Genomic DNA, 24,935 nt, shown 5'->3' with positions numbered 1-24,935 from the left:
AAATGGCTGAAAGCATATTTTAACTCCTGATGCATTAGCATATATTTGCTTATTGCATCAGGAATTAATATTTTTTAGCGCATAAGTTAAGAAATTGTCTTAATACACAGCTTCTTACATCAGCCTCTTAAGGAGTTTCTGAAAAGCAAACAAGAAAATATAAAGTACTATAAAAATTAAAACACTAGAAATATGACATGCACTGTGAGTTACTCACTTATCTGTATCCCAGATAACCTGGATGGACATTTTAGGAGGAAAAAAGGATTAGAAGTAAAACATGAATGTAATTTGTATAAAATTAATGAACTACATCACTACTGGAAGTACTCCTGTTTATTAAATCTCTAATTCTCTATCTACAATATATAGAATTTACATTCTAAAATATACTAGTATAAGTATAAAATGATGTAAACCACTACCACTCTCCATTCCACTCTAAATTCCAAACTAAAGGCTGTCTGTTTTTTCTGAAAAAATTAATATACATACAACAGAAAAGTGCAGTTGTGTTAGAGCTCCTCCCACAGACTCTACACATAGGGGTTGCTTTAGTAAGATTTTCTTCACTTTTGCCTCTGGGGGAAAAAAAAAAAGCTTAATAAATCACACCCTAGTTACAAAATAGCTAAGTAAAATACAACAGCAAGAAAAGTAGCAACAATAAATTTGAATATTTGCTATCCCTTTGCATTATTGGTGCCATGTTGCCTGGCGGTCCTTCGATTGTCCTGTCCTACCCTACCCCTTTCCTGCAAAAGGAAAAGAGGTTGTAGGAGGAGGTTGGTAGCTCGACAGGAACTTTGCGACCTCCAAAATGTTGCTGCTCTAGTAGAACTGTGTGTAAATCTAAGCCAAAAAAATAATTCATCCCTACCTATAAACCTTCCTGAAGATAGGGTAATCCGTTAAATTACCTTAGGATTTACACCAAAAAGTTGGCTCCATTAATTTACACTTTTCATTTTAAGCTTTGCTACTATTTTGCTTTAAAAAAAAAAAAACACCCCAACAAAACAGCATAGTTATTGAATACCTTGTTGGAGGTTTCCCGAGGACTGTTGACTTCCGGATGACACTGCAACAACCGGTTGGTTTCGGCATTTGGAAAGCCCAGAGCCACAAACACCTGACTCACCTGCAAGGCAGGTAGCGAAGAGACCGTACCAATATGCAGAGAGAGGGGTGTCCTGAAGCAGACGGCAGCCTTACCCGGCCCGCTGTAAAATGAACACGCAGCCGGGCAGCTGCTGCTGCGTCCCCCGCGCTGGACGGGGTAGAGGCGTCCCTTTCCAGGAGAGGCGGTCCCGCGCAGGTGACAGATCCTTAACCCGCCCGGCTGCTAGGGACATGGTGCGGCGGCGGCTTTGGGCTGGGAACGGGTTGGAGTCATGACGTTGCGTCCTAGCGGGAAGGAGTTTGCGGAGGTCTCTCTGGGGGGCGACGACGACGACGACGACGACGTGGTGGTGGTGGTGGAGGTGGCCGCCAGGCCACGCGAGAGCGGCGACAGCCCCTTGGCGGAGAGTCGCGGCCATGCAGGCGCCGGGTTTCCGGTTGCCTTCCCCGCTCCGCTCGGTGTCCCGGAGGAGGAGGAGAGCTGCAGGGTCAGCACGGACAGCGCCGATTCCAGCTTGCCGGAGGTGCCGGGGGCCGAGCGCGGCCACGGCCTGACCTCGTCGCTCGTGAGCGGGCTGCTCACCGAGCTCTACGACAGCTACCAGTGCGGGCTGCTCAGCGGGGGCTGGGGCTGTGGCCGGATCCTGCAGCAGGACAGCGTGGACAGCTCCACGGAGGCGTCGGGCTCCGATCTGTTCCTGAGTAGGAGTAACCTGCAGTCCCGTTTTCTGCAGGAGCTGCAAGAGGCGCGCGGCAGGAGGCACCAGAGCCAGTACTTGGCCCGCAAAGGTAAGAGCCGGAGGGCTTTACAACACAAGTTGGTTCTTAAAGGAATGAAACTTTCAGAATCCCAGAACTGGAAGGAGATTTATGAGGAGGCTACTAGTGAGCTAATTAGACCAACTCGAGGCAAAAGAGAAACTGGTTCACATCCTTGCTTGTTGCTGGCATTCGTTCTTAACGAGTGTATGCTGTTTGTTTCTGGGATGACTTCTTTGCAGAAAACCAAAATAGTCGCCACTTATCAAATTATAAAATAAGTTGTTTCCTGTCCAGCTGTTAACCGAGAGCTTGCACAGTACTAGAGGGCGCTATCAGGGAAAGGCTGAGTTGGCTTTTGTTGGTCCTCTCTAAACCCAATTTCTAAAGTTTTTAGCTTATCTCCTATAAATTTTAAATAGTGAATGATGATAAAGACCAAACAGGCCGACCAGTCTGCCCAGTAAGTTGCTTGTAGTAATAACGGCTGCTCTGTGCAGTTTACCCCCATATAGAAGTGTTACGCCTAAAGTTAACATAGGTTACTCCATTTTTCGTTTCCATCCTCTAGGGATCGGCAGTGTTTATCCCATGCCCTTTTCACTTCCATTACTATTCTAATCCCCCTTCCTTATCACTTCTTCTGGTAGGGTATTTCATGCATCCATTCTCTCTGGGGCCGATGTAATAAAGTGTGCTGAAGCTGCTGCGGGTTTGTGCACGCATGTTTGTATGCCTATTTTCCCACGCAAAACCCAATAGGGGGATTTAATAAGGGTTTTGTGCGTGGGGGAAAAAAGCATGTACGAATGCGCTCACAGACCTGTGTTTTTTCCTGCGTGAACGCATGCTAATGGCATGCAAAGGAGGTGATTAGCTAATCATAGGTAATGCAGGGAGCTGCGCTAGTGCTAATGTGGGGTTTTTTTACCGCCATGGTCAGGGCACGAGTTAAGTGTCCGTGCGGACTCGGGAGGCCTATGTCTGCATCCGAGCATCCTGAAAACCACCTAGCTGAGTGCTTATCTCGGCATCAATGGCCAGCTTAGCTAGGTGCTTTTCTGGGCGCTCGATCATATAGATTCGTGACCAAGTGAGTGCTTAGCTCAACGCCCGAGCGGCAACGGTAGGTCGGTGCTCCGAAAGGCTAGACACTTTACTTGGTCGTAAATGTATGCTGTCGGGCGCCCAGAAAGGCGCCTAGCTACCATTGCCGCTTGGGTGCTGAGATAGGCACTTGGTCACGCCTGGGTGGCAATGGTAGCTAGGCACCTTTCTGGGCGCCCGACAACATACATTTGCGACCAAGTAAGCACCTAGCTGAGCGCACAAATGGCAAGATACGCTAGGTTCCTTTCTGAGCACTCGATCGTGCAGATTTTTCTGCCACAAACAGAAGAGCACGAGCGGCCTGATAGGTGCCTGGCTGAATGCCTATCTCAGCTTCAGAGTGGCCAGCTTAGCAAAGCACTTTTCACAGCGTCAGAGGTAGGCGCTTCCCTGGGCGGACAGATTCATGGCCAGAAGAGAGGCAAGATTGTTGTGAATGAGCATCCATGAAAATATTTGCCCTGTTTTCTGCAGCACAGTTATCTGAAATATTAAAAATACTTTCCAGGGTCATACTTTCACTTAATAGGGAGACCTGTTCATTCACTCACTCACTTTTATGAGTGGATTATCGGCGTGGGTTTTGAGCACGGATGTGGCTGCTTATTACATAGGCCCTGTCCACGCTTAGGTACACACATTTTTCAGTACATGCACGGACTTCTGTGTGCAAATCATTTGCATAATATATTTATTTTTAAATCCTTTGAAAGTGGTAGCTTCAGCCACGCACAGTGATCAAAACTCGCGCACTTAACGAGTGCCTGTTTTGCCACGGGTCTTATTACATCAGCCCCTCTGTGAAGAAATATTTCCTCATGTTGGTTCTGAGTTATCCCCCAGGCATTTCACATCATGACCCCTTAGTTCTGCAGTGTCCAGCAGAAAAGGTTTGATTTTTGTGTATCATTTAATACCGTATTTTCCGGCGTATAAGACGACTGGGCGTATAAGACGACCCCCCCCTTTTTTATACATATTTTTAAGAAAAAAAATAATTTTACACTCAAACAGGAGCAACCCTATCTATGAAAAGGCAACACTACAAATACCGTATATCAGGCCCTAAAAACCAATATACCTCTTATTAGGAAAACAGAACTAGCAAGCAGCTATAGATCCCCACACATAAATAATTGTAAAACTATACTAATAAGCAGAATAAATGTTTCAAAACAGCTATGAACAGAATAACATCCAACAATTAAAAACTCATAAAAACTATTAAACATTCTCCAAACACCAATAAAATATTTCAAAAAAGCAGACACATCACATAATATTAAATAATTAAAATGGCAGTCAATCAAGAAAAATGAACTCAAAAAGCCACCTTTCCTTACCCCCTCCAGCAGCTCTCCTATTCCTCTTCCTTAGGGCCCATGTCTCTCACACACACACACACACCATACCAGTCATGCCCCCATGGCCAGTTTCTGTCGCTCACACACCAATCATTTCCCAAACAGTCTTTGACACACACACCAGACACCTTCCTGAACAGTTTCTCTCATGCCATACACCGTATGGCATGAGAGAACACATGCCGTGTTCTGCTTACCGTACATATACGGGCTTCTCACTCTCATAATCACTTTCTCTGTCTCACACACACACACCAGTCTCTCTCTCATTTCCATGCTCACTCTCCACGTGCACAGGCTTCTCATTCCCTGAATCACATTCTTTCTCTCACATTCACACACACCAGTCTTTTTCTCTCACACACACAGTCACCTTATCAACCAGTCTCTCTCTCATGCACGCGCACACACACACACACACAGCCAGCCCTCCCGCTCCCATGCTCTCTCTCACATAATCAGGCTTCTTACTCCCATGCTTTCTCACATACCCAGATTTCTCACTTCCATGCTTTTTCTCTCTCTCACACTCACATACACATCAGTCATCTCTCTGAGCAGTCACTTTCATTGTCTCTCACACACGAGCTCGCTGACCAGTTTCTCTCAATCACACACATGCTCTCAATCAAATGCATTCTCTCACTTACACACAGGCTGGCTGCTTCTCTCTCTCTCTCTCACTTCCACTCCCCCCCCGAGCACAAATAGTAGCTGCAGCAGCCTCCTCCAGCCCCCGCAGGCCAAGAAGGAAGAATTCCATCGGCCGCGGGAGGCTCACGCTGCTGTCTCTTTCCCGATTACCAGCTCCTTAGACTGCTCGGGGCCGTTCCTGCTGTCGCCGCTGCAATTTTTTCACGCGGCACGGCTCTTTCTTCCCGCGCATCACTTCCTGTTCCGGTTCAAAGGGAGGGGGGGCGGGAAGAAGAAAAGGGCAGCCGCGGATGCCACAGCTTTTTTTTTTTTTTGCACCGCTGCCGTTCCCGCTGGGCTTGAACGTGCTGATAGCCCAGCGGCAACGGCAGTGCGGTGCGCGGGAAGGAGAAAGCCGTGCCGAATGAAAAAAATTGCAGCGGCGATAGCAGGAACAGCCCCGAGCAGTCGAAGGAGCTGGTAATCGGGGAAAGGAGACAGCAGCATGAGCCTCCCGCGGCCGATGGGTTTCTTCTTTCTTGGCCTGCGGGGGCTGGAGGAGGAAGCTGCTGCAGCTACTATTTGTGCTCGGGGGGGGAGGGGTGAAAGAGAGAGAGAGAGACAGCCAGCCAGCCTGTGTGTAAGTGAGAGAATGTATTTGATTGAGAGCATGTGTGTGTGATTGAGAGAAACTGGTAAGAGAGCAGGTGTGCCCTATATGACGATACCCGGCGTATAAGACGACCCCCGACTTTTGAGAAGATTTTCTTGGGTTAAAAAGTCGTCTTATATGCCGGAAAATACGGTACCTCTTCTTCAGGGTATACATATTCAGGCCAATCTCATATGGCTTTTGATGCAGACCTCCATGCCATTTTGGTGGCCTTTGTCTGGACCGCTTCCATCCTGTCATTCTTATTGAGATAAGGTCTCCAGAACTAAACACAGTACTCCAGGTGGGCCTCACCAAAGATCTGTATAAGGACATTATCACCTTCTTTTTCCTGCTGGTTATTCCTCTTTCTATGCAGCCCAGCCCAGTTGCTTTTTGCCACTGCCTTGTCACATTGTTTCATTGCCTTCAAATTGCCTGACACGATCACCCCAAGATTACTCTCCTAGTCTGTGTAAATTAGTCTTTTGCCACCCCCATCTTATCCAGTTCATGGGATTACTGCATCCCAGATGCACGAGTCTGCACTTCTTGGCATTGAATTCCAGCTGCCAAACCTTATGACTACTCATTAAGCTTCCTTCTAAATTACTTTTTATTCTCTCTGTTCCTTCAGGCATGTCCACTCTGTTGCAGATCTTAGTGTTATCTTTAAAAAGGCAAACTCTTCCTTCTATCCATTCTGCAATGTTGGTCACAAAAATATTGAATATAATCTGTCCCAAAATGATCCTTTTGGCACTCCACTTTATACTGTTTTCTCTTCAGAGTAAGTTCTTTTTATCATTATACACTATCTATGGTTGGTCAATCAGTTTGTAATCCATTCCACCAATTTGATACTCAGTCCCAGGCTTCTCATTTTATTCATGAACCTTCCTATGTGGGACCATATCAGAAGCTTTGCTGAAATCCAAGTAGATCACTTCAAGTTCTCTTCCTTGGATCTAGTTCTCTAGTTACCCAATCAATCGTATTTGTTTGACAGGACCTTCCTCTGGTGAAACCATATTGTCTAGAGTTCAGCAACCCACCGGATTGTGGAGAGTGCATTATTCATTACTTCAGCAAAGTCTCTAACTTTCCCACTACTGAGTTAAGACTAACTGGCCTGTATTTTCCAGTCTCTTCTCTATTTGTGACATGTGACCACCACTCCTCTTCTCCAATCTTGCAGCACCACTCCTGTTTCCAGGGATGTATTGAACAGGTCTTTCAGTGTCCTTTCTAGCACATCTCTGAGCTCCCTTAATATTCTGTGATGTACCTTATCCAGCCCCATGGACTTGTCCACTTTCAGTTTTCCTAGTTCTTCTCATATGTTCTCTGCTGTAAATGAGGTTGCATTTATCCCACTCCTATCCATTCTCTTGCTAACCAGCATTGGTCCTACTCGAGGGCCTTTTTCAGTGACACCGAACTAAAGTATGTATTTAATATTTCTGTTTTTTCTTCATCTTTCTCCACCTTCAATTGTACAATACCACCTCTGACCTTCCTCCTTTCTCTGATATATCTGAAAAATTGATTTATTTAAGAACTTTTCTATACCGACATTCATATACAATATCACATCGGTTTACAAAGAACCTGGTTAACTCAACAAAGAGCCAAAGTTACAATGAACAGGCGGGGTAACTTGGAAGGGGAAAGAAAACATAGAAATTAAAGTGGTAAGGGAGTCATGGTTAACTATTTATTTATTTAACTTTTTTTTTTATATACCGCAATTCATGTAGCAGAGTTACATATCATTTCGGTTTACATTAAAACAAGCATGTGAGAATGTGATTACATTGAACAAGGGAGATGAACTAGGATCAAGTAACCGGGGAGAAAACGTGCAACAATAAATAGAAAGGTAATAAGAGTCTGTTGTAGAGTTGTAGTTAATCAGGTTTATGATCTGGGTACATGTTGGGGGTAAATTAACTAGATAGAATACAGTGGTTTCTAAACTATGGCTTATATACAATAGATTCTATATTAAGGCAATATACAATAGTTATGTAAAATTAATCAGAGGTGAGACCACTGGGGATCCAGTGGTTTCTAAACTAAAGCTTATATTCAATGGATTCTATACTAAGGCAATATACAGTGGATATATATATACAATAATTTATGTAAAATTAGGAAGGGGAGGGGGAATCAGGTACTTGAGTGACCACAGGCAGAGGGATACAGGTGGGTAGCGGGAGGGAGAATCATAGGGAATGAATTGGCTATGTGAAGGCTTGTTTAAATAGCCAGGTTTTTAGCTTCTTTTTTTTTTTTTAAGGTTTGGGTGCAGTGTTCCAGGCGTAGATCTGGAGGCATGGAGTTCCATAACTTGGGTCCTGCTAATAAAAAGGCCCGTTCTTTGGTAGCAGTGAGGAGGAACAGTTTTGGAGATAGTGTGTGGAGGAGGGATCCTTTGTAAGCTGCTCTGACAGGTCTATTGGATGTGTGGTATTTTAAAGAGTCAATGAGTGTGATGGTTGTGGAGTGACTTGTGGATGATAGTAAGGCTCTTATGGATTATTCTAAAGTGGATGGGGAGTCAGTGGAGGTCCTTGAGGATGGGGGTAATATGTTCTTTCTTGTGGGTGTTGGTGAGGATTCTGGCCACGGTGTTTTGGAGCAATTGGAGAGGTTTGATGGTAGTCATAGGGAGGCCTAGGGGAAGGGAGTTGCAATAGTCTATTTTTGAGAATAGGGTGGCTTGGAGGACATAAAATATTTTGTCACTTAGAATCGCCAATGAGGTCAAGCATTCTTCTACTTGACCTTTAGCCTTCCTGATATTGTTCCTTGTCTCCTTCAGCTTCACCATGTATTTTTCCCTAAGTTCCTCTTTTTGGGAACTTTTTTGTACTTCTTGAACACTGTTCTTTTTGCCTTTATTTTTATAGCTACCTCCTTTGCGAACCATATTTGTTTCTCTCTTTTTGCTTACCTTTCTTACATAAAGGTTTGTTGCCTTTATAATTGCTCTTAATTTGGCTCCCCTCATCTATCTTTTCTCAGTCTTCTAGCTCCTCCTCAAAGTATATCTACACTTTACTAGAGTCTGTATTTTTGAAATCCAAAACTTTGGTCTTCGTGTGACTTCTTTCTATCCCAGCTGCTATATCGAACCATATCATCTGATGATCATTGGTGCTCAGATGAGCACCTTCTCTAACATTAGAGACATTATCCCCCTTTGAGCACACGAGATCAAGTATTACTCTCTCCCTCATGGGTTCCATCACTATTTGTTTGAGCAGAGCCCCTTAAAGAATATTCACTAGCTCTCGACTTACAGATTAAGCTGTCTGGCTACTCCAGTCCATATTCAGCAGATTTTAAATCTCCAATGAGCAGCACTTCTCCTTTCTTTCCCACCTTTTGGATGTCTTCAACCAGATCTCTGTCCAGTTCTTCTGTTTGAGTTGAGGTCTGTAAACCACTTCAGTGTAAACGGAAGTACCACTTTCTGTTTTTAAGATGGCCCATAGAGCTTCTTTCATACCTCACACACCTTGCATTTCAGTTGTTTTTGACATAAAGAGCTGCTTCTCCCACTTTTCTGTCCATTCTGTCCTTCCTTAACAAGTTGAAGCCTTTTATTGCTGTATCCCAGTCATGAAAAATCACTGACCTGTCTCTGTAATAGCAATAATGTCCAAGTCTGCCTCCACCATTAGGGTTTGCAGATCTGGGATTTTATGCCCAGACTACAACCATTTTATGGTTATAGCTTTCCATTTTTTGTCCTTCAGCTTGATATTCTTCCTAGTCACCTTTTCCAATCTTTTGCTTAAGTATGGAATATTGAGCTGATTTGATTTTGCTGTTTTACTCCTCCCGCTACCTGTATTGCTTGGAGGCGACTTGCCAATCTCATTGGCTACCTCCTTCTACTCTAGTTTAAATGCTTGATTATGTATGTCCTGAATTTCTTGCTTAGGATTATTTTTCCTGCCATACACAAATGTAGGCCATCCTTAGCATACAGCCTTTTACTGCATTATTCATGGCCCCTGCCTCCAATGTTTCTAAAATGATCAAGTTATGATAGTCTTACAAAAACATGGGTGATACTCCATTGAATTTACAACAAATCTGAAGGTTGAAGAACTAATTATTCTTGGCAAATTTGGTTGATAAGCGCTGACTTTTATCCAGCTAAGTGGCAGCAGCTAACTGTGGCTAGGGGGATAGCTGGATAAGCCTGTATTTTATCCAGCTAAGTAGTGGGGGAGTGTGTTAGATTTTTTTTCGTGCCCATGCAACAGCGCTGGAAATTTAACTCCATCTCTGATCTGGGAGTTAAGTTTTCATGGTTAGGACCAGGGCACCTCTCTGCATCAGGTATTACTGCTTAATACCTCATTTGAATGGGAGTTCCATGACAGCATGCTATGCAGTAATTGCTTTTTAGAACACACATTTTGTGAGTGTGAAACTGTTTGCTGCACTGGCAGTAAGATTTATGCGCTCAAAATGAGAGCTGAAATATAGGTAAAGCTGTGTGTTGGGCTGAATGCACTTTTCTGCATCAGCTTGTCAATGTCTAAAAATGGGGAAAAAATGTATAAAGAAAATCATGAAAACCCACATGCATCATGAAATCTTATGCAGTTAGCAAAAGCTACTAAAACAGCACATGACATTCCAGAAAGCTTCAAACAAACTAAAATTAAAATGAGAAAAAAAAATATGGTTGTGCTCTAGTATCAGGAGACATATACACAAAACGTAAAAATAAATCTTATCCTCAACATTTTTCACAAATAACTGATGCAGCAAGTAAATGGATAGGATATATTATGAAAAAAACTAAATTTGCTTTAACAAAAATTAAATGCCAGTGTAGCTGATAAGTTTCATAATTTTTAAAGACTTTTCAGTGTGCATGTTCAATTTAGCACATTTTTTAATGGCCTCTTAATTCTCTTCAGTTACCACAGAGTAAATTTCTATAGATGTTCATCAGAAAATAATTGTTTAATTTCTTTTGAGCAATTCATCTGCAAATATAGGCAGTTATACCTGCAGTATCTAATATACAAAAAAATGCTTCAACTGTTAAAAGTATGCAAATGTTAAAAATATGGAGAAAACATGTGCAAGCCTGCAAATTTCCCAGTCATCTAAAAGTTTGATTCAATCACCCAAGCTTTAATGGGGGAGTTTAGTTTTTTGCCGTCGCACTTCTTCCTTCTCTTAAAAGTCTATGGAAAGGATGGGGTACATCTGCAGTCGGAATCCCTCTCACCAGATGCTGAAAAGAAACTCTCTACAGTGGATTTATAGAGCCTGCTCCCTCCCAAAGGCTGAATTAGTAGTATTTTAGTAAGAATATGGAGCAAGATCATAATGTTCATAGTACCCATGGCTGTTCCTCCTCCTTACGTTTCCTTTCTAAGGAGGAAGAAACTTCAGAAGCTATGAGTGTGTACACTCCTATATTGTTTCCGCATTCCTGACCAGATTACGTTTTTCCTGAGGAAAGTGAGATGGGAAGGGAAAGCAGCAATATGGCAAGAAAGGATGGAGCAGTAGGAGTAATACATGATGTGAGACGAGAAGGAATGTTTGGGGAGGAGAGGGTTTCAGTTTGCCTCACTGGCTTCTAAAAAAATTCCTCCTGGCCCTAAGATTTTCTTTTATAGCCCTGAACAAATGCAAGAACTAAAAGTGGTCTTTTTGCAAACAATCTTAATTTTAACAGCAGCAGTCTGTAACTGTTCAGAGACTTTTCTGGTTCCATCAGTGGAAGACAGATCTGCACACTATTAGCAGTACCAATACAGGGAAAGTCCCACTGTTGGGAGAATCTCTAAAGAGTGGAATGTGAAGGAATTTAGAGAAGATTTCCCTAGGGCAGTGCTTCTTAACCCAGTCCTCTAGCACACCCAGCCAGTCAGGTTTTCAGGATATCTACAATGAATATGCATAAGATTTGCATACAGTGGAAGCAGTGTATTCAAATGTATCTCATGATAATCATTGTAGATATCCTATAAACCTGACTGGCTAGGTGTGCCCTAATGACTGGTTAGAGAAGCCCTGTGCTAGTGCATCAGATTTTCTATGACTATTTTACTATGTTGGATTATTTTTCTCTCAATAGTGTTGGTATCCTAACCCTATGGGCCCCAAAGCTATTGCTTCTCCCTACTGAAGAACCCCAGAGCATTGAAGCAAAGTAGCCATTATCCTGCAGCATCCAAATGTGCCCCTTTATCTTTGCCAAGATTCAAACCAGGATTACACTAATCGGAGACAGAGCCAGTGCAAGGGGATTGGGCGCCCTAGGCACCTTCAGCCTTGTGCAGCCCAGACTCCTCCCACCCCAAAAGAAAATTTACAAAATACCTGGTGGTCCAGGTGGGGGCCCGGGAGTGATCTGCTGCTCTCGGGGCTTCGGCTGCCACTAACCAAAATGGGGCCAGTGGCCTTCAGCCCCTACCATGTGACAGGTGCTACCGATGCCATTGGTTGGCCCGTCACATGGTAGGGGCTAAAGGCCACCGGCACCATTTTGCTTAGTGGCAGCTGAGGCCCTGGGAGTGGCAGATCGCTCCCGGGCCCTCCGCTGGACCACAAGGGGGGCGTCGGCAGAATTTTGAAAGGGCACTTTTTGCCCTTTCAAAATTCTGCCACCTGCCGCGGCGCCCCAGGCACAGGCCTAGCTATCCTAGTGGTTCCTCCGGCCCTGATCAGAGAGAAGATTAGAGCCCCAGACTTCAGGGCTCTTACCCTGCACATTGTTGAATTAAAAGCTATGCATTTCAACATTTTTTAATAGTTCCCAAAGTTCATCATTACCTATGTTTAATGTTAGATTTTCATGTCTTATCTTCTAGAGTGTGCTAATAGACTTGACAGTGCTAAATCAAGAGGAAATGAGCAGTTTCTAGTCTCTGCTTTACATGTGACACATTGTGGGTGTGAGAGAGGTTAAAGTTTGTACACACTCCTCCAATTTACAACAATCTCACAGGACTGGAAATCTAAAGTTCCCAAGTATGGAGAGTGGGAGATATTTTTCTTTTTTTGTCCTTGTCAGTTTTAATTGCTGGATATTGATGTATCTGCTGTGTTTGAAATATTTATTAGTATTTGGAAATATTTTAAACATTTTCGTACGTGTTTTTAATTGGCTGAGTTTATCAGCAGATTTGACATTTATTTTATTGGTATGTTTAACGTTTTATGTATTCTTTTGATTGTGTTTACATTGCTTACAGAGTTTGGCTTCTTGTAATTTCCAGTTCAGTTTTTGTCTGCACGTTTCAATTTATATTTTATGATCTCTTTATTCTGTTTTTGGTGAGAGTCTGTCTGTGTTCTGCTTGTGTGACTGAGGCTTTAGGTATTGTGTTAACATGTAGTTTCAATTACAAGCTGGATTTAATCTGTTTTCCTAATAGGAGGTGTATTGGTGTTTAGGGCCTGATGTGATATTTGCAGTATGGCTTTTTCATAGGTTGAGTGCTGGCAGTTAATGATATGGAAGGCTTACTATATTGGAATTCAGTTTATTCCTGGCTTTCTGTGGGCCAAGTCCACACCCAATGCACTTTACCATAGGCCTAATACCATATGGGATCCAGTAAGCTGCCTTGATTACTATGAGAAAGGTACTTTATTAAGTCTATTAAACTATTATTGAAAGTGGGGTTTTTTGTTTTTGGCTTTTTTTTTTTTTTTTTGCAGTGTATGCCTATATAATATGTTATAAGTGATCTTTTTACTTCAGAAGATTATACTTTTGAATGTCTATTTTCCATATGCAATCTGCCTTTTTAGGTTGGGGAAGTTAATAAATTTTAAAATGGAAAAGAATGCATAAGTTTTAATTTATGTGGGGAGGGAAGGGGAAATGAAAGGCTGTAAGGATTGCCTAGGGCATCTAATACCTTTGTATCAGCCCTAAGAGAGAGTGTGTCGGACACACAGACTCCCACCATTCACCAACCTCTCACACCCCGGGGGAAGATCCTGGAGAAGGGTGGGAGGCAGGCAATAGGGAACGGAGGAGTTCTATTTCTAGACCCAGGAGGTGGGGCAGCCAAAGACTGCCCTGCCCCATTAAACATTTCTCCAGTGCCCCCTAGTGCGGACGCTGAAGACTGAGAACAAGAAAATAGGCCCAAAAACTGAGTGGTTAGAGCAGTGGGCTGCAAACAAGGGAAGCCAGGGTTCAAATCCTATAAACTGTGACCTTGGGCAAGTCACTTCGTCCTCTATTGCCTTCCCCTTGCCCTCTGTGATTTCACCTGCACTGGACCATGGGGGGGGGGACGGACCACCATTTCATCTTTCGCCTCAGGCAGCAGATTGTCTTGAGCCACCCCTACCACTAGTCTTTGCACTTTTTGAAAGAGTAAACAGCCTATTCATCATTCTATACTCATTATTTTATAGATCTGAACTGATACTGCCTGGGGCCCATTGTGGGCAAGAGACAGTGGATTACATCTGAAACACCGGCTTTTCTGATACCGTTCCCCTCATTTATTTTATTTTCTATTTTTTGAAAGATTCCTTAATTTTGTATTCACTCTCTTGTGATTTGTGCTTCATTTTGAGAGGTGTTGCTCTGTTTGTGATATATCCACTATTAAGGCCTGCAGGTGTGGGATTTTACTGCTCAGGTTATGAGCATTTGTGGTCATAGCTTTCCAACTTTTCTCCCTAGGTTTCCTGCTCTTCCTAGTCATCTTTTCTGCTATTTAGAGCTAAATGATTGTTTTCTTCTCCCAATTCCAGTATTATTTGGGGGTGATATGGCAATTTCATGGGCCATGTCCTGCCACCTCTATCTTTTAGTTTACATGCCTGATAATGTATGCTCTGAATTTCTTACTTAGCACCCTCTTTCCGGCCAAGGACAAATATAGGCTGCCCTTGCAGTATAACCTTTTACTGCTCCATACACGGCTCCAGTCACCAATGTAACAAACACTTGCTCTTATACCATGTTTTGAGCCAAACATTGAACTTATCTATATGGCAAAGTCTTTCCTTCCCCTTTCCATGATCAGGTAATACTTCTAAAAAGGCAATGGCCTTTGCCATATGTCTAATCTTCCCTAGGTTTTGGAAATCTTTCTGTTCTGCAAGGATACATTGGTCCCCAGATGGATGATAACATTGATATTGGAGACTCTACTTTCTACTGTAATTGCATGTACAATCTGGTTGGTATTTCTACTGGCTGAGGATCCTGGAAGGCGTTTTAACTGTTGTGTTCCTATCAAAATTATTACCCGGAACAACTGAGTCTCCTAGCAGAAGCAGAATCCTTTTTATGACCTTGCAGATAACCAGCCTTTTTAAAATTGTATTAAGAAGCTGTGTTAATTCAAACTAGTAATATCAGTAGTTTGGAAAATAGAGATTTCAAAGCAGGCAACACCAAAATGCAGAATAATAAATGTCAGCAAGAAAGCAATCTATATTATGGCTAACTTTAATGTCTATTGTTTTTAAATATATTTTTTGTGATATTTGCAGTGTTGCCCTTTCCTAGGTAGGGTGGTTGCTGTTTGAATCCTGGGCATTTTGATACGGAAGATTTGTCTCTTGGGGAACACTGTGTTCTTGGCAGGCTGTGGTAGCTTTTATTGGACTGTGTATTATCCCAAAATACTGTATGTGAGCTATTGAGACAATATAGGACTTGTCTTTAGATATAAATGTCTCTGATCTGACATCTGAAGAAGAGGCCTATGTAGTTTTAAATGCTTTTGTACAATTCTTTTAGGTACAGTGTCTTTTTTTTTTTTTTTTTTTTAATTATTTTGCAGGTATATTTAGGTAGCCTTGCTTGTTCCTTTAACCTAATTGGTGGTGTATTGGTGTTTTTAGGGCTTTATATAATATTTGCAGTGTTGCCTTTTTATAGGTAGGGGTGTTACTGTATGAGTACTGGCATTTAGTGTTTTGGTATAGGTTTACTATTTTAATTGTTTATTCATAGCTTTCTGAGGGTTAAGCCTAAACCCAATGCATGTTACAAATAGCCTAATTCCATATAGGTTCCAAATTGGGAAGAGGGGACAGAAGGAGCAAGACTGAAGACTTGGGAGGGGAGATGGGACAGAGGGAGTGAGACTGGTGACTCAAGGGAGTGAGAAGATGGAAGTGGAAAAGGGACTGAGGGAGCGAGACTAAATCCCCTACTATAAATGTTACCACATGTCACCGGCAATGGCCTATCAATCACCTAATCCATAATAAGTGGATTATATACAAGCATACGCAATAAAATTAAGTCAAAATAAAAACACAAAGCATTTACCAGTAAAACCATAAAAACTAAAAATTAAAACATATATTTAAAGCCAAACAATACATAAAGCTCTCACATTCTCCTAGGTACCTGTTAGGATACTTGTTCTGTGATAGTATTATCACCATCTTTTTAGTTTTTGTCTGTCTTTCCAACTCTTAAAATCACTGCTGATTTGTTTGGTTTTTGAGAAATGTACTCCTCTTCTGAGGAGCAGAGTAATGTTAGACAACGCAGTGGCAGTGACGTATGTGTAAGGAACCTCTGGTTTCCTTACCGGAAAGAATGGCCTATTTAGCTGGGGAGGTGAAGAGAGATTTTGGTTTGACTCCTAGTGGGAGCTGCAGGTGGTGTGCTCTAGCAGTTTATAAACCTCTGCCACCATTTTATGGTGTCTCTCTGTTAGATTTTTGGGTTAAGCTTTCAGCAGGCAGGATGCTCCTGCTTCCTGTTAATTTTATTTTTTGCTAACTTAGTTCAGAGGATTTGAGTTACTATTGTGGGATCTTTCTCTTGTCTGATCTATTTTTGGCTTATTTACTCTTTTTGAACCATTATTGAAAACCTTTGAGAGCCTTGGTACTCCAACACAGAGGATTTGGAGAGTCCCTGTGTAAGGTTAGATCAGGGGGGAAGATTTTACCCTTTTTAGTTTATGTATGGAAGTGGTTAGAGTGTTTGAGTGTTAATTATTGCTCTGTATACACTTTTATGCATGTTTTTATCTGTAAATCACCTAGTCCTGGATTGTGTGACTAACGAGAATTATTAAATTCTGCTGCTCTCTTCCATCTCCAGTGGATAGACAGGTTGGTGAGCGGATACAGAGAAGTTTTGCTTTGAGTTGTTTAGTCTGTCTTCTCATTTTGGAGATGAGGAAGTTTTCCCACCCTTTTTGTCTCTTATTTTGTTTCCTCTTTTTGAGTAAAAAGTCTATTTTTATTCCTTTGGGATTGAGTGCCCTTGGTACCTGGGAATCGGTTTCCAAATCATTTGTGAGGAAGAGGTGTCTTTCACATAGGAAGAGCCTAAGGTGTGGAGGTTTTCATCAGAGGAATTCATTCCCGTCAATTGCCAGAGGGAAGGAGTTGAAGATATTGTGCAAGAGTTGTTTTGTTTTGTTTCTACCGACTCCAGTGTGCTGCACTTAAGGAGAGTGCCCACCAGTGCTTTCAGAGAGGGGTGTAAGATATATTTAAGAAGACTATAAGAGAGAGATGAGAATTGGGGACTTGTGTTCTTATAAGAAATTGGGACTGAAGTCTAACTATTCTGCAATGAAGAGATACTTCAGATAAATTGGAAGTTGGAAGGAGGATTACACATTCTTCAATCTGAGTAATTGAGAAGGAGATCAATTTGTTAAGGAATCGGCTTCCATAAATTAAGACTTTTGTGACCTCACTCTTCTAGTAAAATTTATTCTTTATTCATTACTTTTACATCTAAGTGCTGTAAAGAATCTTCCGTCAATGTAATTAACTATCAGTAAAGGAGTTGGAAACCACATTGCTTCTCAGTGTAATTATTACTGCTATATAGAATGTGGAGATTAAGTGCTGATTACAGGGACTGGAAAAAGGCTGTGTATATTAGTTAATGCAAAAGGTCCTTGAAGCTATGCTTCCCCCCCACAGGGAGCCCTGAAGTACTGGCTGCAGATAGGGGCTACTTTATTTCTTTTTTTTTTTTTTTTCAAAATCCTTTTTTTTATTAGAGAGCAACATGGGTACAATCAATAACCCAATCTTAGGTGAAGAGAATACAATTGGAATCAGATATTATCAATATGAAACAGTGCAAGAACAATCCCCAATATAGCGATATCAGTTATAACAACACCCCGTGTACTCTCCCTTTTGTGGTCCTCCCGACCCAGCAAAACAGATTAAACTCCAGACATATCCCACCACCCAATCACACCACAGACCGCTGCTAACATTCCACACACACTTCCGACACCCTCTCCATAGCTAGCACTATCCAACAGTGGTAACATAACAACATCACAGGCCTTTGCAAAATTCAGTCATTATTGTAATGCACATAAATGCAGAGCAAATCACTTCATAGAGGGGTGATAACCGGCAGCAGTTAAAGTAGATTGAAGGTCCAATGGCAGTAGGTCATAACAGACCAGCACGACTGGTATAGCATATCCCTTTCTCTCTCACTATCCATGGCAGCCATTCATTCCATTTGCATTGAGAAGGCCAGCTGTCCAAACCAAGCCCGCAAGTTGGGCGGCGTATCTGGCGTTATCCAGTCAGCTAAGATTGTGCGACATGCCAACAATATTGCAGTATGTTCAAATTTATCCAAAGATAATTTGTAACAAGGAAGAGCGCCTCTTAGACCAGAAAGAAGTAATTTGCCCGTCCAGCCAATAGAGGAGCCAGTACATTGAGCTACCACTGCAAGCACCTTTGTCCAGAAGGTTCGCAAAACTGGACAAAGAAACAATCTATGTGCCAAAGTACCTGTCGCTTGATGACATTTAATATATTTTGGGGAGGTTAACCGTCCCATCCGACATCGTCGCAAAAAATGTGGTGCAAAATCTTAAATTGTAGCTCCTGAAGAGAGAGATCTGGTAGACTTTTGGGCATAAGCTTAAAACACGAAAGCAAGTGAGAAATAGGGATATCCATGGTCCACGCCTCAGTCCAGTATCGTGCTAAAGAAGCCACATGCGGCACAGTGCGAATTTTTTTTTTTTCTACCAAACTCACACCATCCTTTAATGGAGTTACACTTGAAAGCCCCATCAAAAAAACGCTGCGTAAAAGCTGACTCCTGACGAAAGGACTCCTCAGTCCAGTAAAAGGATTGGAGATAGTGACGGGTCTGTAAATATGCATAGAAATGTTTAGCTGGTAAATCATATTCTCAGGCCAAAAACGCAAAGTCATGCACTATTGGCGAATCAGTAACATAGAAGCAAAAAGTACACGCCAAACCTTTTTGTAGCCATGTATCAAACAGGAAATAATTGTCTCGGCCTGGAAGAAAGTCCAAGTTGCCCATTAAGGGCATAAAAAGAGAGGAAAGACCCTCCAGTCCTCCTCTAGACTGTATCCATCGCCAGGCCCGTCGACATGGCTGCACCAAACTACGAGGGATATTTAAGGTCCGATAAGCCCCAGGACTAGCCTGGATCAGGTACAAAGGGGACCAAGGTGCAACCATACTTACAACCAACCCATCTTCACAATATGCATATTCATCGAGGATCCATTCCCCCACAAATCTAAGTTGGCAGGCTGCATTGTACAACCAGGCCAAGTCCACCCTCCCCTCTTGGTGACATCAACACCTGATAGCGTATCCTCGCTCTTTTCCCCGCCCAAAGAAATTTTTGAAAGAAAGACTGCAACCACTTTAAATCTTTGCTAGTAAGCCAGCAGGGCAACATATGCAGTTTACAAAGGAGTTTGGGCATAAGAACCATCTTAATAAGAGCACTTCTACCAAAAAGGGAGAGGGGCAAAGAGCGCCAAGCCTTCAGTTGAGCATCCAAGTCCACCAGCACGCTTTTAATATTCAGAGCATAGAGATCCAAACCCCCAAATATTTCAGTTTGTTCTGAGCCCATGCGAACGGACCCCCCCCCCCCCACCCATTGTTTTTGCACACCAGGGTCTAGAGCAAGCGCTTCTGATTTAGAAAAATTAATGGTCAGGCCCGAAATAGTGAAAAACAGTAAAACATTGTATAATTCCAGGAATGCTCACCCGAGGTGGTCCCACAAACAACAAGATATCAGCGAACAGTGCTAACGTCATCTGATGGCGACCTATACGGAGGCCTTGAAACCTATCCTCCAAGCGTAACTTAATAGCCAGAGGCCCCAGGGCTAACACAAATAAAAGAGGAGACAAAGGGCATCCCTGGCACACCCCACATAGAATAGGAAAAGCTTCTGACAAAGTACCATTGATAAGTAACCTGGCACTGGGATTAGCATACAGTGCTCGCAGCCAAGATAAAAAGAAGCCCGATATGCCATATGCTTGCAAAGCCCAAAACAAATAATCCCATGAAAGGGAATCAAAAGCTTTTTCAGCATCCAAACTCCACACCAGGGCTTCCGTTTTAGAGTGAAAATTTAATAAGCCAATCAGGCGTCTCACATTTTTATCATCTTGGCTCCCTTAATAAAGCCGGTTTGGTCACCGTGTATCAAGGAGGGTAACAGGAGACTCAATCTGGCTGCCAGCACTGCTGCCAATATTTTTAAATCCCCATTTATAAGAGAAATGGGCCTGTATGAGCCCACTTCCTGTAAGTCCTTCCCAGGTTTGGGGAGCAACACTGTAGTGGATTGATTTTCCATGGGTGTCACTGGATTCTCCTGGACTAAGCTGTTATAATTGTCGCAGCGCAGGTAAAACAGGGAATTTCAAAATCTTAAAGTCCGGCCCAAGACCATCTGGACCAGCCGCCTTTCCCAACTTAAGGCCGTGTATGATGGCATAAATCTCGGAATCAGTTATAGGCATATTTAACGAGAGAATCTGCGCTTCAGTAAGGTGTGGCCAAGGGAGCCCAGAAAAGACTCTCTTGCTGGGATATGGCTATCCTTTTTCCCCATAGAGTCCACTATAATATTCCAGAAAATGCTCCATGATTGCTGCCAAGGCAGTTTTGACTGGACCCCGAGCTATCTTTAATACTAGTTATAAAAGATTTAGGGCCCCGCGCCCTAACCAAGCTAGCCAACAACTTACTGGGCCGATTTACCATATCGATACAATTGATATTTATAATATCGCATAGACTTGGATGCTCGCTGAAACGAGCATGTGCAGATTTTCCCTCAACTCGTCTACTGCACGTTTGGTCGATTCTGACATGGCACTAATATGCCTGAGCTGTGCCTGTTTCAATTCGTCGGTTAGTTTAAGAATCGCAGCATTGCGCTTCCTGTTCTGGGTAGCAACATAGGCAATAATATGTCCCTGCATTACTGCCTTTCCTGCCTCCCATAGAACCCGGGGTGTAATATCTGGAGTATTATTTAGGAGCATATATTCTTCCCAACGGGTTACAAGGTAGCAAGAAAACTCTTTATCCAAGAACAACCCCGGAGACATGTGCCAAGAAAAGGGGGGCTTAGGATTACATCCAAATGTTACTGTAACAGAGACTGGCGCGTGATCCGATAAGGCAAAGGTGCCTATGGGAGCGGCCATCACCCTGGGGAACAGGAATTCCGAGATCAAAAAGTAATCCAAACTGGAATAAGACCCATGAGGATGAGAAAAAAAAGTATAATCCTGCTCCCCTGGATGCAATGCCCTCCAAATGTCCAGCAAGCGCAATTCATGGCACAGAAAATTAGGGCCCCTAGGACCATCATCATTAGGTTTGCAGTCTTCCAACTTGTTGGCTACCATATTAAAATCCCCTCCCATCAAAAGTGCACAATCAGAAAGTTCACCAAGGATCCCCACTAGCCGAGAAAAAAACACATGCTGATAGACTAGGTGCATATACGTTACACAGAGCCACTCTTTGCTGATTACATAAGCCCTGAACTATGACATATCGACCCTCAGGGTCATGCCATACCCGCTCAGATGTAAAAGGCAGTTGTTTATGAATAAGTATAGCCACCCCTCGTTTTCTGGACGAATATGAGGAGAAAAAGTATTGCCACCCCCATTTTCTTTGTAATTTGATATGTTCACTCGCTGACAAATGTGTCTCTTGAAGAAACACACCCTGCGACCCCATACGTTTAAAAGCCATAAGGAGTTTCTTTCGCTTCATAGGGGAGTGTATACCATCTACATTAAGAGATGTGCATTTTACTGTAGCCATAGCTTGATGTACTTAAAAAATATTACCAATAGAATACGACATAACTACCATGGCAACAAAATGAAAGCCCGGGGCTCCCCAGTCTAAACCCCCCGATCATAAGGAACTGAGCCAATAGTCATAGAAAACTGCCTTAACATCCAAATGAAAGGGATGCCTCCCAGGACTCCCCCCCCCCCCCCCCCCAAAAAAAAAAACCCATTCCCAGCAAACCAAACTTCACAACCCAGGCACACCATTTACACCAATCATACCACAGCCATACCAACTCACGCACATAACCCAAACACAAACACCTGCCCCAAGAGGCTCAAAGCCACTTCCCCCCCCCCCCCCCCCCCGAAACAGCAGGGAAAAGGCCCCCCCCCCCCCCCCCCCCCCGAGCCAACAACGTAACTTGTACAGGAAATCAAGCAACATTAACAGCATTTTAGAGTCATGATGGATCCACAAGGCCCCCATTCAAGGGGACCCTGGTATGCCAGTTGTACTCAAAGGGCGCGGGCAATATATGGAAGTCAGATTAGATCGTGTCGCAGCTACAAAAACTGATGACAACCTCGTCGATCCCCAAGGCTAGAAAAGAGCAACTTAACAAGAACCAGGATCCTCAGACCTCCTCCCCTTGCGCCGCAACCAGGAAAATTTCCTACGACAATCAGCAGTTATTCTTCCCCCTGCGGCTGGCAAGGTAGCTATAAATCTGTCCGCAGCATCTCTGGACATGAAGATAAGAACCTTGTTCTCATGGGAAACTCGCAGCTTAGCTGGATAAAGCAACCCAAATTTGATGCCTGTCTTATGCAGCTCTGTGCACGCCGGGGACATGGTCTTTTGTTGTGCTGTCGTTTCCACTGAAAAATCATTTAATAGAAGTATCTTATGGCTTTGAAATTTCAGAGACGCCTGCTTAGACGCTCTCATGATCTGCATTTTATGTGTCCAGTTCAGTATTTTCGCTAACACCGGTCTGGGTCTCTTCACACCATCCCGTAAGATTCCAACTCTGTGAACTCGCTCGCAGATCATTGGCGTCACAGAAAACTCCAGACCCAGTTGTCTCGGCAACCAAGATTCCACAAATTCGGACAACTCACTTTCTTTGACTGTCTCTGCACCCCGATAATGCGAATGTTGTTCCTCCGACTTCTGTCTTCTAAATCTTCAATTTTGGCCAGCAAGTCTCGTTGGGTAGCTTGTAGTGATGCCACACTGCGCTCTGACTCGCCCAGCTGGTCGCCATGATCTGACAGAACATGTTCCGCCTCATCCAACCGTTTCGTTTGACCTTCCAGCGTCTATTTGATGTTGTCCATAGATGCCTGTATTTTGGTGAGACGAAGGTCTAAGGCTGTGGTGACACTTTGAGAGATTTGGAGCAGTGCATCCGCAGACAGCGAATCAAGAACCTTTGCACCTGCAGGGGCCTCTGCCATCATGGCAGCAGGGATGCGTGATCGACAGACTATACTCTTCCGTAAGCTCCTCTGGCGCATCGCCCCTTCCTCCAAACGGTAAGGGTGAACCCCTTGGGCAACCGTGCAGCAGCGAAGCTTGATAATGCAAGAGGAGATATATAGGCAGGAGTGTTCCAGTTACTCAGCAGAATGTAACAGCGCAACCAGCGAGTACAGCGTAAGGCATCGGAGAAACTAAAGTCCATATATTCAGCAATTGCAACAACAAAGCTTGAGATTGCAATATATGATATCTGAGAAGTAATGCTCCAAATAGTCATCAGGGTGTAACAGCGCAGTCAGGGAACACAGTATGAGATATCTGAGAAAGACAAGTCCATATATTCAGTGGATTGCAACAGCAAAACCTGATATTGCAGGATGTAATATCTGAGAAGCAAAGTTCCAAATAATTATTAGGGTGTAACAGCGCAACCAGAGAATACAGCAAGCTAGAGATTGCAATAAGTGATATCTGTGAAGCAGCATTCCAAATAATTCTCAGGGTGTAACAGCACAACCAGTGAATATAATGAGACATCTTGGGGAACTCCAAATAGTCAACCAAATGCCACGGCAAGGTCTGAGAATGCAATGTGAAATATCTGAGAAGAGGCTGTCCAAGTTGTCAGTAAAACATTACAGTGAAACTGAAGAGGACAGTCTGATACAACAGCACAGCCTGAACTTGCAGATAGGCATCACCCTTGGTGCAAAGGCCTGTCAAGGCCAGACTTCAGGCTTCCATGGTAACCCACGCCGTCCTGCTATGCCCCACATCAGAAAAGTGAGGATGAGCCCAGATTAGAGTAAAATCCAGAGTATTAAGGACGAAAGACACTCTCAAGGCTTCAGCCCCCTCTTCCCAGCACGGTCACTCACTGTGCACCCGTCGAATGTGGCCCTCCCGGCTTGGCAGCTGTTCCTGCGGGTCACGTTGAATCACTGCCCCATCAATCGCAGTATCGAGTCTTCCAACCTTCTGGAGGGTAGCCCCATGCTTTGCCCCACGAAACGCCGCTGGGCCGCTCCGTTATCAAGCTTGTACGCGCGGGCCGCACCACGTGGCAGCTGCCATCTTGGCCGCGTCGCTGCTGCTCTAAGCCCGACTCCGATCAGCCAGCATCTGCCCCCCCGAGAGCTATTATCAATCACTTCGGGGGTCCATCGACCGGCAAAGAACCCCCGAAGCAGAAGGTACACGATAGTTTAGCGATTTAGCGCAATTGAGGGGGGAAAGACCCGCGGGGGACCACGGAGCTCAAATTTTCTCCTCCACTCCGAGTGACGTCATCACCGGAAGTCGGGCTATTTTATTTCTATGTGCCTTTGGTGACAACATCAAGATTCTGTCAGTATGTAAATCATGAAGGAGGTACCAAAAGTTCAGATATCCTTGGGAGTAGCTTTCTCGCACATAGCAGGTGTGGAAAATGTAAAAGTAGACTTTCTATGCCGCAATGTTAATTCTGAGGAATGGTTTCTTTCTCCAAGCTTTTGATCAGATTGTTGCCAGATGGAGAGTTCCTCAGATGGGTCTCATGGCAAACACTGAAAACGTTCCTATTTATTGCAGCCTTCTCACTTGTATTCTACCAGTAGTTCCTATATCATCACCATGATCGTCCTCATATTTTTGCAGCCATACCACTTGGCAGCGATTTGTCGTTGTCAGTCAAAAACTCAGTAATACAGATATAATGTATTTTTTTTCCCTT

At 43.4% G+C, this 24,935-nt stretch overlaps 1 protein-coding gene across 1 annotated transcript in view; it reads left to right on the top strand.

Moving 5' to 3' along the window:
- Nucleotides 1–1,097: 1,097 nt before the first annotated feature.
- Nucleotides 1,098–24,935, top strand: part of LOC115099565 (TBC1 domain family member 30-like) — a 128,406-nt gene continuing 104,568 nt past the window's right edge. Inside the window, exon 1 of the mRNA XM_029617299.1 lies at nucleotides 1,098–1,911. Coding sequence (XP_029473159.1) covers nucleotides 1,395–1,911 — 517 coding nt within the window. The 5' untranslated portion in view covers nucleotides 1,098–1,394. The remainder of the gene's footprint in view (nucleotides 1,912–24,935) is intronic.

Source organism: Rhinatrema bivittatum, chromosome 9 (assembly GCF_901001135.1).
Source record: "Rhinatrema bivittatum chromosome 9, aRhiBiv1.1, whole genome shotgun sequence".
NCBI classification, from domain to species: Eukaryota; Metazoa; Chordata; class Amphibia; order Gymnophiona; family Rhinatrematidae; genus Rhinatrema; species Rhinatrema bivittatum.
The sequence above is the reverse complement of the archived record's forward strand: the minus strand, read 5'-3'. Positions and strand labels throughout refer to the sequence as shown.